This window comes from Paramormyrops kingsleyae, chromosome 13 (assembly GCF_048594095.1).
Source record: "Paramormyrops kingsleyae isolate MSU_618 chromosome 13, PKINGS_0.4, whole genome shotgun sequence".
NCBI classification, from domain to species: Eukaryota; Metazoa; Chordata; class Actinopteri; order Osteoglossiformes; family Mormyridae; genus Paramormyrops; species Paramormyrops kingsleyae.
This window is the reverse complement of record NC_132809.1, coordinates 13,911,872-13,927,705: the sequence shown is the minus strand read 5'-3', so window position 1 is coordinate 13,927,705 and position 15,834 is coordinate 13,911,872. Positions and strand designations below refer to the sequence as shown.

General features: G+C 49.3%; 1 protein-coding gene across 2 annotated transcripts in view; it reads left to right on the top strand.

The window, feature by feature from the left end:
* LOC111859522 (potassium voltage-gated channel subfamily KQT member 1-like) overlaps window positions 1-15,834 on the top strand; it is a 74,152-nt gene that overhangs the window by 48,954 nt on the left and 9,364 nt on the right. For both annotated transcript variants that reach the window (XM_023842280.2, XM_023842279.2), the window contains 3 exons: window positions 645-739; window positions 1,874-1,920; window positions 2,896-2,957. In XM_023842280.2, coding sequence (XP_023698048.1) covers window positions 645-739; window positions 1,874-1,920; window positions 2,896-2,957 — 204 coding nt within the window. The remainder of the gene's footprint in view (window positions 1-644; window positions 740-1,873; window positions 1,921-2,895; window positions 2,958-15,834) is intronic.

Below are 15,834 nucleotides of genomic sequence, written 5' to 3'. Positions count from 1 at the left end.
CTCTTTTTGGGCCCCTCCATCAAAAACCGGCGGTTTGTCCAGGTTTAGCTCTGTAACCCGTATGATCCAGCGTTGCGAGTCACAGTTGAGTACCAAGCAAAGGAAAAAGCACCGATTTTCAATGTACGGCAGCCACTTAGTATCACACAGTGTTTACAAGGCTCGTGCACACGTTCACTTTATAAAGTAAATGATATGCACAGCCCTACGTGTCACACTGCTCACGAGTGATATCAACTTCCGGAAACCACTGGATCTTTGAAACTTTATTTTTGTTTTTCGTGTGAACAGTGAATTGTGTCATTTAACAAACTTTAGCTTAGTGTTTTGTAACTTTTGCCGAAAACGACTTGCATGCACATATACTGTGTCCTTTGCCTGTAGATTGTAAACCGAGAGTTAGCTGTAAGGTTACCATATGTTTAGGTTTCCCCGGACGCAAATTTTCGTTTCTCGGGGTGTCCTTTGTAGTCCTATATTCCCTATATTTCCCTCACTGATCCTTCTCTTCGGTCTTCTCTGCATTGACCTGACCTGCCCCTAACCCCCATCACAAAGGGCACCCATTTCCCTGCTTATCCTGTTAGAGACGGGCAGAGGAGCAGTGCTGGGGCGAGGCGGATAAAGCGCTCTGTGTTTTGCAGCAAGCACGAAAGCCGTACGACGTGCGGGATGTGATCGAGCAGTACTCACAGGGACACCTCAACCTCATGCTGCGGATTAAGGAGCTACAGAGGAGGTAGGTACCCTGACGGCGGCTGGCTGGTTGTCTCCATGGCTACCCTTCGCACATGCCCAGTGCTGTCATATGGCACTGATATATCCCCTGCTCACCTGGATTCTGCTCATATTATATGTGGTTGTGTATGTGTGTGTCAGTGCGTGTTTTTGTGCCCTGGTCCTCAGTGGCCGCAGGGAATGTTGGTTTTCATTGCACTGGAGTTATTGGTCAATTTAGCTTGATTGTGCAGCTTTCTGAGTGAATGAAGGAAATTAGGATTTTAAAAATAGTCCTTTATAAAATTTTGGTTTACACTAACCAAAATGGGTACCAAAAACTTTTAACCCTCAGTTAGGCCAGTTGGTGCAGGGTTGGGGGTAGGATTCTGCCTCCGGCTCAGTCTGTGCATGTTCCCCCATGTTTATGTCCGTTTCCTCCCAGAGTCCATGGAACTGAGGTCTCTACCTCTGTGGTTACCAGCTTCTGGAACCCGGAATTGAAATACTATTGAATCTACGCAAACGATTCCCCTTGTCCCCACCCGTCAGCGAATTTAATCATTACCCCCCCCTTCCTCCCAGTTGGCATTTTTTCTGGACGCAGTGGCCCTTGGCTTTGTGTTGCTGATGGAATTTAGCCCTTGGGGACCCCTAATCTAAAATGGCCTTAGCATGTTCCCGTTAATGGGCCCACATCCTATCCAGGTTGCCCCTGCCTTGGGCCACATTCTTCCTGGGACAGGCTCCAGACTTACTGAGCCCGGTACTGGGTAAGCAGTTATGGGTGTAATAAATTAAAGTGGTCTTACATTTAAATATCAGTCCTTTGTAGTTAAAATGGTACCAGTTCAAAAGTTATCACTGATTAAATGAGGCCTAATAACGGTAATGGACAGTATATTGAGAAGTGTATTCACATTTTAGAATTACGGATTGGACGACAGAAGAAGAAATTACTTTAACATGGCTGTCATTGTGCAGTCGACTGTATTTTTATTGACAGCTGAAGTTGAAGAACAAACCGGCGTGGGCCGGACTTTGCGGGGCAGCCTGGGCACCTCTGGCTTACTGTGTCCTTGTAGTCTTATGGTGCCGAGAGCTCCGTGCTCGTGGGCATCTGCAGTATGAAGTCTGTCTGTGTTTACCCTGCCAGGCTGGACCAGTCCCTCGGGAAGCTGCCGCTGTTCCAGACCAGCTCAGGTATGCGATTATCCTCCATGATGAAAATGTAGCCACTGGGTCGACCCACAAACAGACCAGCCCGCTGAGTCCTTGGCCCTCGTACTGTGCTGGCCTCTTTCTGCTCTTCTGCCTCAGCGTCCGCGATCCCACCCAGCACACCACCATGTACCCCCCCCCCCTCCCCCCCACCGTCTGCCCTGCTGGTGAACTCTGCCTCTGCCACAGCCTCTTAACTTCTGAGCTCTTCCAAAAATCACACAAGCCCGTTTCCTGGGGAGAAATGCGCTTGGCAACATGGCTCCACTGAAATAAAACATCAAGGGACCTTTCAGACTTCTTTACGATCAAACCTCAGCGCTGCCTGTTCTGGGAGGGGCCTTGAAGTGATCATTTTTTCATATTTCTCTCCCTCCCCCTGCCTTCTTGTTCTCTGCGTCCTCTCACACTTCATAACCCTCAGCCCTTTACCTCTCTCCATTTCACTCTCTTCCTTCCTGCTCTTCCTCCCTTCCTTTGTCTTCCTCTCTCCCCACTGGACTGGAAAGCCTCCACCACTCTTGAGTTTGTGCGTGAATGAGCCCATAGATGTCCCTGCCCACATTTTAGCTGCTTGCCACAACACCTCTGGCTCTTAGCCTTCAGAGAAAGGAATCATTGTCACACACACCTCAATCCTGTCCGTAGACGGATAATAAAAGGCTGAAAGGTGAGATCAGGACTGGGGATGGGGTGGGGTGGGGTGGGGTGGCGGGGGGGGCTGGAATGGATTCAGCCGTAGGCAGTATTGGTATACAGCGAGCTTCTATGTCTGGGGGGAGGGGGGGACTTTCTTGATAAATACCCTTCAGTAATTCTTATCTAAACCAGAGTTTGGTGACTCCTGCTGTACTGGGATTGATTTCCATGACAGGCTTGCAGTCTGTCCTGAATGACACTCTCCATATTGGTCACTGTTCCCCAAGCCTCACGCTGCTCCCTCAACCCTATTTGCAGAGCGCAGCAAGGACAAAGGGGCCAATACCATTGGCTCTAGGCTGGCACGGATGGAAGACAAGGTAGGCTGTGCATTCCTACAACACCGTGATGCCCCCCCTGGGACTGGGAGTTGTGTTCCGCCTACCCTCATCTTCCTTTGCTCACGCTGCACCTTGCCACCTCTCCAACCCTTTTTGTTCATGCCCTGTGTCAACGGGCTGATTCACATCCACTCACATTACGTCAGGCCAAAAGCTGCTCGCAGACAATGAATAATTCTGTTTATCTTATTTTTTTTTCCCCGATATAGTGTTTTTTTTCCCCTTCTGATGTTTTATTCATTTCCGTCTTCAGTTTTACCGCTAGAATAATAAAGAGAGGACTTTTCTTACTCATCCTAAACATGAGGGTGCTTCAGAGGGGTTTTTGTGTGGTGTTTTCAAACTGATAAAGTATGATATGTCATAGTAGAGGCTTTGAGGAGCCTGCAGCCTGTTTTACAAGAATCACCATTGTGTCCCATGTGCAAGAAGCATGTTTCTAAATACCCGTGTTTGTTTGTACATGCACCGTGTGTGTGTGTGTGTGTGTATGTGTGTGTGTGTGTGTGTGAGCGGGGTCATCTTTATGCCAGCGCAGGTAAAAATCAGCAGTCTCTGTAGGAGAGAGTCAGCCCATACTGGTTTGCTAACTCCCCCAAGCTGCCCGCAGCCGCCGCCAGCTTGCCTACTGCAGTCGGGCCCTCGCTGCCGTACGAGACGGGGGCTGTTAATCTCCACCTTTTCCCCAAGGAGAGGCACCACTCTGGGCCCCGCCTGCCTGCTCCCACAGGCCTGACAAAGATGGACTCTGAGCATGACAGGCTGCCGCATCCTGTTTACAGCTATTTGGCAGATTTAGCGACAGTTATAGAGCAATGGGGCTGAAAACAGAGACAAGACAAGGTTAATAGCCACAGTATGTGTTTGTCTGGGGAAGACATGAGAGCTAAGGGAGTGGAAAGCTCTGGGCTGTCACACACCCACTCAGCTCGGTACAAATCACACACACACACAAACACAGAGAGACTAGATAAGACTATTTCGTTTGTTTGGGCAGTACTCCAGGCTAAGCATAGATTAATGGCTTCCCTTCTGGAACGTTCTCTTCTCACAGGTCCGTTTGAGTGGCGGGTCACTGAAGTGACAGGTGAGCCCCCAGGTGGGCAGAATCTGCCATGCTGACAATACCCTCCCCTTGATTGACTTACGTATCAAAAATTGCGTTACAGGGGTCTCCCCATCCTGACGCAGTCGCTCGTCTTTCACATGTGCTTTTCTATTGCTCTTCCAACTGCGGTGAAATCTCTTGGGAGGAGAATCAGATCTCATGCCGTCTCTGCTTCTGCGGCGTCCAAACTAGGGCTGGGCAAAACGATTATTTTCCTAATCGATGAATCTAGCGATTAATTTTTCGATGCATCGATGAATCTAACGATTAATTTTTTCAATCCGATTCGATTTCGATTTGATTCGATTATCGATTATTTCCCCATTATTTGACTTGTATAGCAATTTCACATTTACTAATTTATGTATATCAATGAAAAACACAAATTTCTTAATTTGAAGACCTTTTAATGAACAAAATTGCAAAATAAAGTTGTAGTAGTCGTACCATCTTATATTAGAGATAGCATTTAACAAGAAATAAAATGTGCAAACATATATAAAATTAAGGAAAAGTTAACAAAACATTTAAAATGAATCACTTCCTTTTCGGTTAAAATAGCCCCATACTGTAGAACTGCGTGATCGGGTGGAGTGGTTTGGGTCGACCGCGACTGCCTCACTCATGTTGCCGCTACTCGCTGCCGCCATGTCTGTTTTGAAAATGACGACGCATCGACGCAGATTTTTTTACGTCGACGTATTTTACGCGTCGACGTAATCGATTACGTCGACGCGTTGTCCCAACCCTAGTCCAAACGTCGTCTGGCCCCTCAATAACATTAATTGAACCCTGATGCCAGCAAATGCATCCATTTGGTTTTATGGCCCGAATTTTACAAATGATTTTAATGAGAGCAGCATGAGGGCCCGGCCTTGTGGATTTTGGGGGCTACTGTTTTAACAACGGGCTTATTCAAAATAAACGCTGGCATGGAGGGCCCAGCCTCTCCCAGGTACCTATAAATTAATACCCCGCATCAGCAAAAGTAAATTGCATCAGAATTCCAGCCAGCTGCATGCACCCATTGTTAGATGGCAGAACTGGAAAATAAAGATCTGTGCATTTTTTTTTGCGGTGGTTCTTGGCCTGTCTAATTATGCCTAGATCTCCCTGTAGACAGGGTGTTGTCATGGCGACTGTCATTACTACCTGGCATTCTTCATACTTATAGAAAAGCAGTTTACATACAAAAAGACCGAGGATCACCTTCCCATGTCCCAAGCTAATATTCCGGCTGTCATGTTTTGTTTTCCGTGTCAAAGGTATGTTTCTCCCCCTTAGTGCTTTATTGTCTTTAAAGAGTCCCGCTGTGTATTTGTGTCTGCATGCCCCTGCTCTGCCTCTGCCTTTCGTCTGTGTGACTCGAGTGCCGTAATTAGCAGAGGCCCTGTGATGTTGGCTCAGCACGGACAGATGCCCCTGCAGTAATGACAGCATTTAATGTCTCGCGTGCCCCTAATGAAAAGCCTTTCAGACAAATGGCGCGGGTATTAGGGGCCCCTCCCTCCCTGGAGGGGACAGGGCCGACATCGCTGACTGAGGGAGAGCGAGGCGGAACCCCAGGCTTCTCGTCTGCGGCTCCTGTCCTCATCACTCGATCTGTTTTGTGCTCGTGCGGAAGCGTCCGTCACCGCGAACAAAAGACCTCCCTCCTGCAGTGCTACCTGCTGCAGCTAGAGGTCGCCGCGAAATACCTGCCCCCTTCAGTCAGGGTTGGCAGGCTGTGCGCGGTATGACCGTAGGCCGTGTTGTCTGCGTGTGAAGGGAGCATAGGCCCGCACCCCAACGCCGCGGCAAGGTAAGAGGAGGCCGATGGGCAGGCCTGCTCTCTGGACCTCACTTTTGGCCTGGGGTGCCGGACATGCGTCAGGTGGGTCTCACTGCACACCCACCCTGCCCTCAGCGCTCCCGAAGAACACAAGATGATATCTGTGTACTTGTTCTTGCTCCCTCTGCCTGCACACACACCTGCAATGGCCCGGTGCCACGCGGAGCAGAGAGCTCCAGGCTGTGTACGGAGCAGGGAAGCGTAGGGGTGGGGGTGGAGAGATTTTTTTTTCTCTCTCCCTCTCTCGTTTTTTTGTTTGTTTGGTCAAAAGAGGAGACTGCTGCCAAACGGCTACGAGTGTCAGGTTACAGAATCAGCACTGAGAGTTATCTGCTCGGAGAAAGAAAAGGAGAGAGTCTGTGGAATGGGACTGAAGATAGCACTGTGAATAGAGTGTGTGTGTGTGTGTGTGTGTATGTAGGTGGGTGGGTGATGTATATATTACATGTCCCCACAATGTGGTAAAAACCTGTTATTGTGACATCAGGGGACCATTTTTTTCAGTCCCCACAAGGGGAAACTCAATTTCATAAACACCTGTGACCGCAAGTCTTGTATTTTGTTTGGTTACTTATGGTTAAGGTTGTCATTGCTGGCATTAGGGTTTTTCCCATAGAAATGAAGAGAGAGTCCCCACAAGGATATGAATGTAACATGTGTGTGCATGTCTTTGTGTGTGTGTGTGTGTGTGTGTGTGTGTGCGCGCGCACTTGTGGGATGCAGGACATTTATGTAACCAATCACAGGAGGGATAGCCAGGCACCCTTCTACCTGTCACTGCCCCCTTTTTGCTAAATTTCTTTAATTCTGGAGAAGAAACTGCTATATATTGTAAGTGGAGGTGGCAGATGGATTTAACTGAGCACATTGTGAAGGGTAACAGTGTCTGTGAAGTGTGAAGCATGTCCGCTGTTTACAGCCACGTGCTGCTCCTGCTGTAGGAGCATGAGAGCCTGCATTCCTCTGGTGTGCCGACACAACAACCTCCATAAGCAGCATGGGCCTTGTGGCTCAGTACCGGCTGTTTACAGCAGTGTTTCTCAATCCGGTTCTCAGGGACCTGCAGACAGTCCACGTCTTTGCTCCCTCCCAATTCCTGGTAGGGAGTGACAATGTGGATTGTCTAGCAGGGAGCTGGAAGCAAAACCGTGGACTGTCTGTGGGTCGCCAAGTACCGGGTATGGGAGACACTGGTTTAGGGATGTCAGCCGTTGGCACACTGGTGAGCCAAAGCTCAGTGACCCCGGACTGTACAGGGAAGCTTTGAAATACCGCCTGGTGGATTTCTGTGTGTGTTGAGCATGGAGCCCCGGAAGGCATTGTGTCTGTCATCACAAAGCTGATGGTGGGATATTAAGACATTAAAACATCAGTGTAGGCGTGAAGGGATGCTGTATACAACCAAGGGTGTTTGTGAGTTTTTATTGGGGTGGGCATTTAAAACCAGCCCCCTAAATCTCTGCCGTGAACATGGTAGCCATCCCCTGCAAGCTGTGCTATACTAGCAGGCGTGTTTCCAAGTCACGCAGACACAAGCGTGCCTTTGCAAAACGCATAGGTGACAAAAACAGGCCAGATGACTTATTAATGTTCACAGCTGTCGTGCATGTGCGCTCACGCAACACAAACACACGTGCCCATGTGTGTCGCAGGCCTGCTAGGGGAATGCTGGGAAGCGAGCAGCTGCTGCGTGTCAGGGACGCTGACACGTTTGGGCTTTGCCAGTGGCACGCCATCCCTTTGCCGTCCAACGCACAGCCTGCTTAAAATTCAAAGTAGTCTTATTAACCTAAGTGAATGATTAGGGCTGCAGGTGTAATGTCACAGACTGGGGATGAGCCTCATCTGCCTCTGGCTGACCTTGACATGTGATGTCAACATGTGGACCGATTGTTTAATCCAGAAGCCAGAGTGACAGGTCACATGATAAACAGTGGTAATAGGTCATTTGGCAGAGAACCCTGGGGATCACAGAGCATGTGTGAGATGTGCAATGGGACACGTGACGGTGGAACCCAGTGTAATGGGTCACATGACAAACATACAAAGTGAACTGAATCACATGACAGTAGAACCCAGTGTAATGGGTCACATGACAGAGGAGCAACATGAATTGAATCACATGGCAGTGGAAGGAGTTCTTGCATGCCTGTCCTCTGTGTTACCTTTGCCATGTTCCTCTCTGTTTTATGTCCCTAGCATGCTATGTGCTCTGACTAAAATACAAGGCTTAATGGTCCTAAATGCTGCATATGGAAGGTAGTGATTTAGGGAAGGAATCTGTCCCTGTTGGAGACTCCAGAGCCAATCCAGAATCAACTTAGATGCCAGGTCGTTACCTGCCAAATATCCACAGCACATTGTACGGAGGTCCAGGATTAGGCCAGAGAGAACCTGGGAGCAGAAAGAACCTCAGGAATGTTTCTATTATTTGGGAGATTATGCTCTCGCCCCTGTTCAGTCAGCTGGCAAGCTGACCTTGGTTCAGCTTCTTAACGCTTATGGCCTGGCCGCACTATGGTGACTCCCATAGCACCTTTTGACCTTGGTGGAGCACATGTCGATGGCTTATCGAGCTTTGTGTGTTTGCGCTGCAGATTAACAGCATCAGCAGCATAGGGGATTGAAGAGGGATCAGGTACCGAGTCTGGCAACCCTGTCATGCAATGGTCAGGCTGACCCTGGGGGGGGGGCAAGGCCTTGTTCACAGCCCCAGGAGGCAGAGGGAGGCAAACAGCCTGAGCACTCAATTAGGTCACACATCCACAAGCCTGGCTGTGATCATGCAGTATTTATTTCCTCTGATCTACCCCAATCTCCGATCCGCCCATTTTAACACGGACCACCGGGGGGGTAAGGGTGTCACAGGGTTCAACCAAAAAGGCCCCTTCAGCAGAGGATGGGGAGGGATTTAGCTAAGCCTCTTGGGGAGATCGTCAATGGTGGTGGCCACGTCCATCCATCCGAAGAGGGTAGCTGAAGTAGGTGCAGAAGACGTGACCTCGTTCGGGACTGGATGGCCGCGTTTGCACTGGGGCAGTTTCACCAGCTCCCAGAATGCCTAATATGCCCATAGCTAGTCATTGACTTTAATTATAGTGCACCGTGCCAGTTCACATGAGGAGAGGGAACCACTCTCCTGTAGATTCCAGCCCAGAGACTCGGTGGGGGGGTACCTCAGGAGTTACCCAAGGCAGATGAGCCCCCCCTTCTCCGAAAGGCCCACGGCTGTCTTTCTCCTCAAAAGGCAGGACCCTAAGAAGGATGTGGCATGACGCTTAGGGTAATGACCAGCTGGAAAAGGAGGATGACATCATCCGTACCTTGCAAAATTGTTATGTATTATTTTCTCTTTTTCAGAGCCGCGCTGAAAATAGAAGTTTAAAAGTGCATACGTGTGTGTGATTATATGAGTCGCAGTAAAAGCTGATGAGCGAATGAGCATGGTCGCCCATCCCGTGCCCGACGCAGATTGCGGTAGCCCACTGGGGATATACATAGCGCTCTGTGCCGTCCACAAAGCTGTTTATAGCAGGGTGAGGACTCTAGGTTGGGGGCCGCAGCCAGCGGAGTCGGGGCCTGGATCTCGGCCTGTATTCCCTGCCCTCCCTACCCCTGGACATTACATATCCCTGAGGGGTTTGATGTGGCGGATGCCAGGCCTGATCCTAGCTTACAGATTTACAGGCCGTAATGAATTTATTAATAATTGCCTGGGTGTTTGTGTGCGCGAGTGTGTATGTTTGCTGTGGTTCCTGTCCAGAGTGTGCGTGTGACTAATACCCCTGGAAAAGGGGGGGGGGGTCACTATATTCAGGATGTTGGTGTGTCTCAGAGTGGTGGACTGGGGGGCGGGGCAAATGCTCAGTATGTTTGTGTGGCGAAGAGCATTTGGGGGGGGGGGGGGGGGCAGGTTTACGCTGGATGGGAAAGCAGGTCTGCCTGCTCTGTGAGTGGTACACAATGTTCTGGGTCAGGAAAGCGCTGGTAATGATCCATTGAGCGCAGTAAACGGTGGAAACTGGCACTGCTCCAGTCATCTGGACTGAGGTGACCCTTCCTAGGCAGCCGCCTGGCCACAGCCCCTCTGGAACTGGGTTCCTCTGCTGAGCCCAGGAGGAAGGTGGGTGGGGTGTGTGTGTGGGGTGGGGGGGGGGGGGTGAGGGGGGTAGACAGAGACGTGATCAGAACCTTCTGTTGCCCGGTGACTCCAGAACAGCACTGCAGCACTGCACCCCCCAGCTGTGTCCAGCAAATGCACCACCTTAGTTGGGGGGTGGGGGGGGGGGGGCATTAATGTTGAACGCTCTGTGAAAAAAACGTGTCGGCTGGACTTGATGATTAATACTCTCCGCTGACCTCTTGCTTCTAGACACGGGGAGGGAGTGCTGGCGAGCCTGAATCATCTCTGGCCGCGGCATTTCGGTTTCACCGCTCCGTGGCGGGAAACGGGGAATGCGGAGACGACCGGGCCGCGTGTGGGAGAGGCTCCGGGGCCCAGGGGCCAGATGGGCCTGCTTCCTCGGGCAGCTTTCAGCAGGGGAGGGGTGGGACAGGAAGAGGCAGGCGATGAGAAGCAGGAAGCTTCCGTGACTGAAATCACACAAGCTGAGTGTCCATTGTGCTGCTTCTTATTGTTCCATCTCGCAGGGAAGCTGCCCACTTTCAGCACTTTTGTGTTTTTGTGGCCGTTTCCCCTTTTTCTTCTGTAAGTGTGTGAAAGTGATCATGTGACCATGTGACCATGTGACCAGTGCATCGAGCTTCATAAATTCCAAGGAAATCTGCATTGAAATGACAGGTTTCTCACAGTGATTCACCAGCTACGCTGAAACACCATCCATCTGTACTCTTCTTATGGGAAGGTGTGACTGGTCCCTTAGAGGCGCTCTGGGTCTGGTCTACCAGGGCGTTACCGTAGAGATGGGGACACTACTGTAGTACTCTTGACGAGGCACTTAATTAATTAGACTAGCTAAACTCAAATGACCCAAAGAATAATAAATAATGGATAGATGGTTGATAAAATGGATTAAATCAAGCCATGCAAGTTGTTTTCTGCACGGTTTGAGCTACTAAATAACAGGAGCATCAGAGTTCGTTTGTTTGGTTGGTTGTTTCTATAATGTTAGCATGGCTGGGGGGGTCGGGCAGCCCGTTGACATTGGACCCCCAGAGGTGTTTTTTTTCGGTTCCTCTCCTCCGTTGTCATCCAGCTTTCTTTCTTTAATTTCTTTGTTCTTCCTTTTCCCTGGTTCTGTACTATTCTGTCCTAATGATGCTGTAATGTATCACAGCACACCCATGTAAAGCGCCTTGGGGTGACTCTGCTATGAAAGGCGCTATATAAAAAAATAAACTGAAATTGAATTGAGCTGGCCTTTAAGACATCTTCGACTTGTGACAGTGACGTACAGTGGAGAACCACCCCGTATCTTTCACTTATTATGTTTATTCAATGCCCCCCCCTCCAAGTTGACTGCAGTTGCTGAAATGTCTCCATCACCCTAAGACCAAAAGCCACCGTGGGTCGGTTGGGCTTTAAACAGCAAGAAAGGAATTTTCACTCGTCTCTATGGGGTGGGTCCTTCTTGGGTGGTCTGTGTGCGTGTGTGCGTGTGTTCGTGCATGTGTGTTTGTTTCTGTCCTTGGCATGTGGCTGCGTGTGAGTTTTGTTCACCATATGTGGTGACCTGCAATGTTTGAGCTGAAGATTTGAGTTAATATTATGCCAGGTAAGCATTAGGGCCTGTTTAATTTTGCCCAAGACAAAGGTGCCTTTGTGGAGAGTCCATTTAATAGGCAGGTGGTAAACATAAACAGCTTCCAGGCAGCCTGCTTATCGTGTCCCCTTTGCAAGTCCCATAGTGCCGGCAGCACTGGCAAACACCAGCGTATTTGCGGTCAGTCAGGGATGTCAGTTGGACCCTTCTTGGATGCAAACCTGCAGCTGTTTCTGAGTGATGTTTCCATCGGTTCAGCCAAAGCAGGACTGGACTGCTTTATGCAGGAGCCAGAGAAGAAGCGTGAAAGCAAAGCAGGGTTTGGACAGAGGAAGAGGACTAGATAAGGAGGGAGAGACGCGCAGAGAGGGGGGGGCCTTGCAATGTCTGTCCCAGTAACGGCGCGGTGCTGGAGAAGACGGTTCATTGTAATTGGACAGGGAAATGTTGCAAACAAGGTAAGAAATCAAGAGTGAATTAAAATGCAATGGTCTGTTTCATGTGGCTGCGGGAAGTAAGTCAAAGGCCTTTGATCCAGCCCTCACAGCCTGGACTGATGAAGGGACTCTGCTGAAAAGGAGGACTCAATCACAGTCTTTTATGAAAAGCTCAGATAGACGTCATCGCTCATGCCGTGCGGGGCCTGGCAGCGTGTGCAGGCCGCCCTGACAAAGGCGGGCACATTGGTTTAGTGGCCGCAAGGGCACCATGAGTGTGACCCAGTCCGGGAAAGGAATGGATGGAGGATGTTTAGACCCAGAGGTTTGGTGTGACTGTGCTTCAGGGGGTAGGAATGGCAGGATAATGGGGGCGGGGGGGGGGGGGTGGATGCAAAAGGAAAAGCTGTTCAGGCGCGTTCAGGAGGCACTGAGGCACAGACAAACCCCACCTCGCAGTCCTGCCACAGAAAACACTGAAGCCCCCCCCCTCACCCCTCCCTGTTTGCTGGCACTCTCTGGCCAACCTGTCATTGAATAATTCTCACTGTTAAATAAACAGGGGGATCCTTCGCAGGGTGCTGGTCTGAAGGCTATTTGAAACAGCCTGGTGGGCTGTAATTAACTGGGAATAGTGGTGAGCAGAGACTGGGGACCTTTCATTAGATCTGGGCTGGGCCCGGCTGGGGGTACAGTGGGTTGGGGGTGGCTTGGGGGGCAGAGAGGAGTTCTGCCACATCTGATGTCGCAGAGGCATGAACAGCAGTTTTCATTATAAACGTACCCACGCTCGCACACGCTCGGGGCCTGCCGTGACACCTGGTCCGCAGCATTTTTCATTTTGCCTTTTCACGCTAATAAAAAAAAAACCCTGCACTTTCCTCTGGCCACCTCAGTTTCCGAACCCAGTCCAAAGACAGGCAGCTAACTGGTGTTTGTAACCAAGCATCCTGTTCCCACTGGACCGGCATCCCATCCGAGGTGTCCGGAGTCTTTCTGGGAAGTGTGGCAAACTCGCTACAAGTATTTATGGAAAATGGATGGATAGAAATTGCCATCTTTTTCCCCTTAGCATCTTTAATTATGATAATAATCATGCCAAAGGGTCGCTTTGGTCATCTGGCTGAAGTGAGATTTTCAATTCGAGACAAGTCTGCCACACATGTGCACGCATTTACATGTATGTAAGAGTTTTACTACCTTGTAAATAGTCTTTAGGGTTTGCAAACTACCCCAATGCTTTTGATGTAGCTAACTTTAGGTTTGTAATGGAATAATCCAGATTTGCCGTAAGATTTCTTGCTTGAGCATAAGAGTCTGAAAGTCTGAATGTCACGCTAAATGCGCGAGAGTTGGCAACCCTGTAGCAGTTACGTCTTCTATATCATGTTTTTAAGGTTCACCTTTCTTTCGCCAGTCCCGTATTCTTTCCTACACAGCTGCGGCTCCTTTGGGTGCATTCAGAAGGTACTTGTGATTGCAAGGTCCTGGGCTGGGAGCAGGCTGTCTCTGTGATGCCTGAATGAAATACAGCCACCATTTGGTACTGCTGTTTCCCTCTCTGCTACACTGGTCATATTTTTCAATGCCTGGCAATGAGAGTCCAAGGCCAGGGAGACATTTGTTGATGCTACAGCGTTGAGTAATTTCACATGGCAGTAGTGGAACTATCTGGAATTAGGCCTGACTGGGACAGAACTGACAGTCAGTGTAAGTTACCATAGGAGCTGCTGGCTTTCATTGTGAGTTGTATTTTTATTAAAGAAATATATTAATCTGTCCGAGGGGTATCTGGAACCATGTATTTGTGTGTCTGTGTATAAAGCATGAATCTGTGCATATGCTTAAAGGTTAAATTAGGACTGTAACAGCTCTTCCAGTAGTTGTTGTATGTCAGTGTCCATATATCAGCCTACAGCATCGTCGACCTGGAAAAGACACACTCCCCAATAGTTTTTCAGTGTGTGTGTGTGTGTGTGTGTGTGTTCGCCTGTGTTATTTGCATGTGCCAGTGTGAGAGAGGGAGAAGCCTTGATCAGAACTAAAGCAGTTATGTGTTTGGGCATGTAAGCCTTCCTTCTGCACTGTCACTTTCACAGTGTGTGCCTGTTAATGTGTGTGAGGCTGTGAAGTTCAAGTTGTAACTGTAACAGCTGTGTGTGTGTCTATGGTCTATGTTTGTGCCTGTGTGTGTGTGTGTGTGTGTGCCTGTCTGTCTGTGTGTGTCTGTCTATTTGTGTGTCTGTATGTGTATGTTTGTTTGTGTATGTGTGTGTCTGTGTGTGTCTGTGTGTGTGTGTGTCTGTGTGTGTCTGTGTGTTGAGCAGGCTGGATGCCAAGAATCCCTATGAAAATAAAGCAGAACAGGAATGTTTAGAAGGAGGGGAAGTGGAGTCCAAGCCAGGAATTCTGCTCCTATTAACCCAGTTCAGCCCAGCAGACTCTGGTCTCTGCTCGCTCACAGCCAGGGCCCTTGGAGGGTGGGGGGGGGGGCAAAGAAACCCTGGAGAAGACTGCAGAATAAAACGAGGCAAAGAGACGGGAGGCAGTAATAAAAAACGAGCTTGTGTGTGTGTGTCTGTGTCTGTGTGTGTGTGTGTTTGTGGATTTGGTTTATATTACATTGTGGGGAACAAAATGTCCCCCACAATGTAATAAAAACCTGCTTTTTGACATTGTTGGGACCATTTTTCAGGTCCCCACAAAGATCTGTGAATGCAATCAACAAAGTAAAAATGCCAAAAGTCTCGTTCTTTGTTTGGTTGCTTATGGCTAAGGTTAGGGCTGGGTGGGGGTTAAGGTTGTCATGTTGGGATTAGAGTTTTCCCCTTAGAAATGAATAGAGAGTCCCCACAAAGATATAATTACAGATCTGTGTGTGTATGTGTGTCAGGTGTCAGCCAGTTAGAGATACAGGAACCAGGGAAGGGGGGAGCTATTATTGATTTCTGGTCCAGCTGCAGCTGGTTAATCACCACTGACTTGTGAAATCTCATTTTTAACAATAATAGAATAATGCAATGACATGTATCCTGAGCCTGGGGGGGTGACACGGCACTGGGCCGTATCACTGAACACAGTGTGGGGAGAGGGGGTCCGACACTGTAACGCTGTAACAGTCCAGGGCACAGCAGCCAAGACTGGAGGCACGGTAAAGCATACATCCACCTCCAATGCAGAATAACGGTCATTTGAGAGCTTTCACAGTGCAAGTAAAGCATTTAATATAGGTACCTACAACTAGGCTGGGTAAATCTAAGCTATAGCTACATAATCACATTGTCTAGACATAGTGAAAAGTATAATTTTTAACTGCAATAATAGCTTTCCTCATGGGATTTAAACCTACAGTACGACCACCTGGCTGTCAGTAAAAGTCCTCAAGTAATCTGGCTCTGTGGTGAAGGAGCAAAGTCTTTGGCAGGTCTCCTCACCTCTATCCTGTTCCTCTTTCGCCACAGCAGGCATCACTGTGCTGTAAAGTAATATATCACAGAACAAATATCTATTGTTTTTCCCCTCTCCTGCGCACCCCCTCCCCCATCCCCACCCTCTCCCATTTGGCTCCGCAGATTTGGCAAAAACAGCCCCGAGCCTGCTGAATGAAAACAGGTTTGGTCAGGCCCCTGCTCGCCGGGGCTCCGCGCCGTTCTCGCCGCTCGCGGGCAGAGAGGCGAGTTGTGGAGAGGTCCCACACGCCAGGAGAGAGAGACAGAGACAGAGCAAGCAGTAGAGACCGCAGAGTGGGACGCAAACC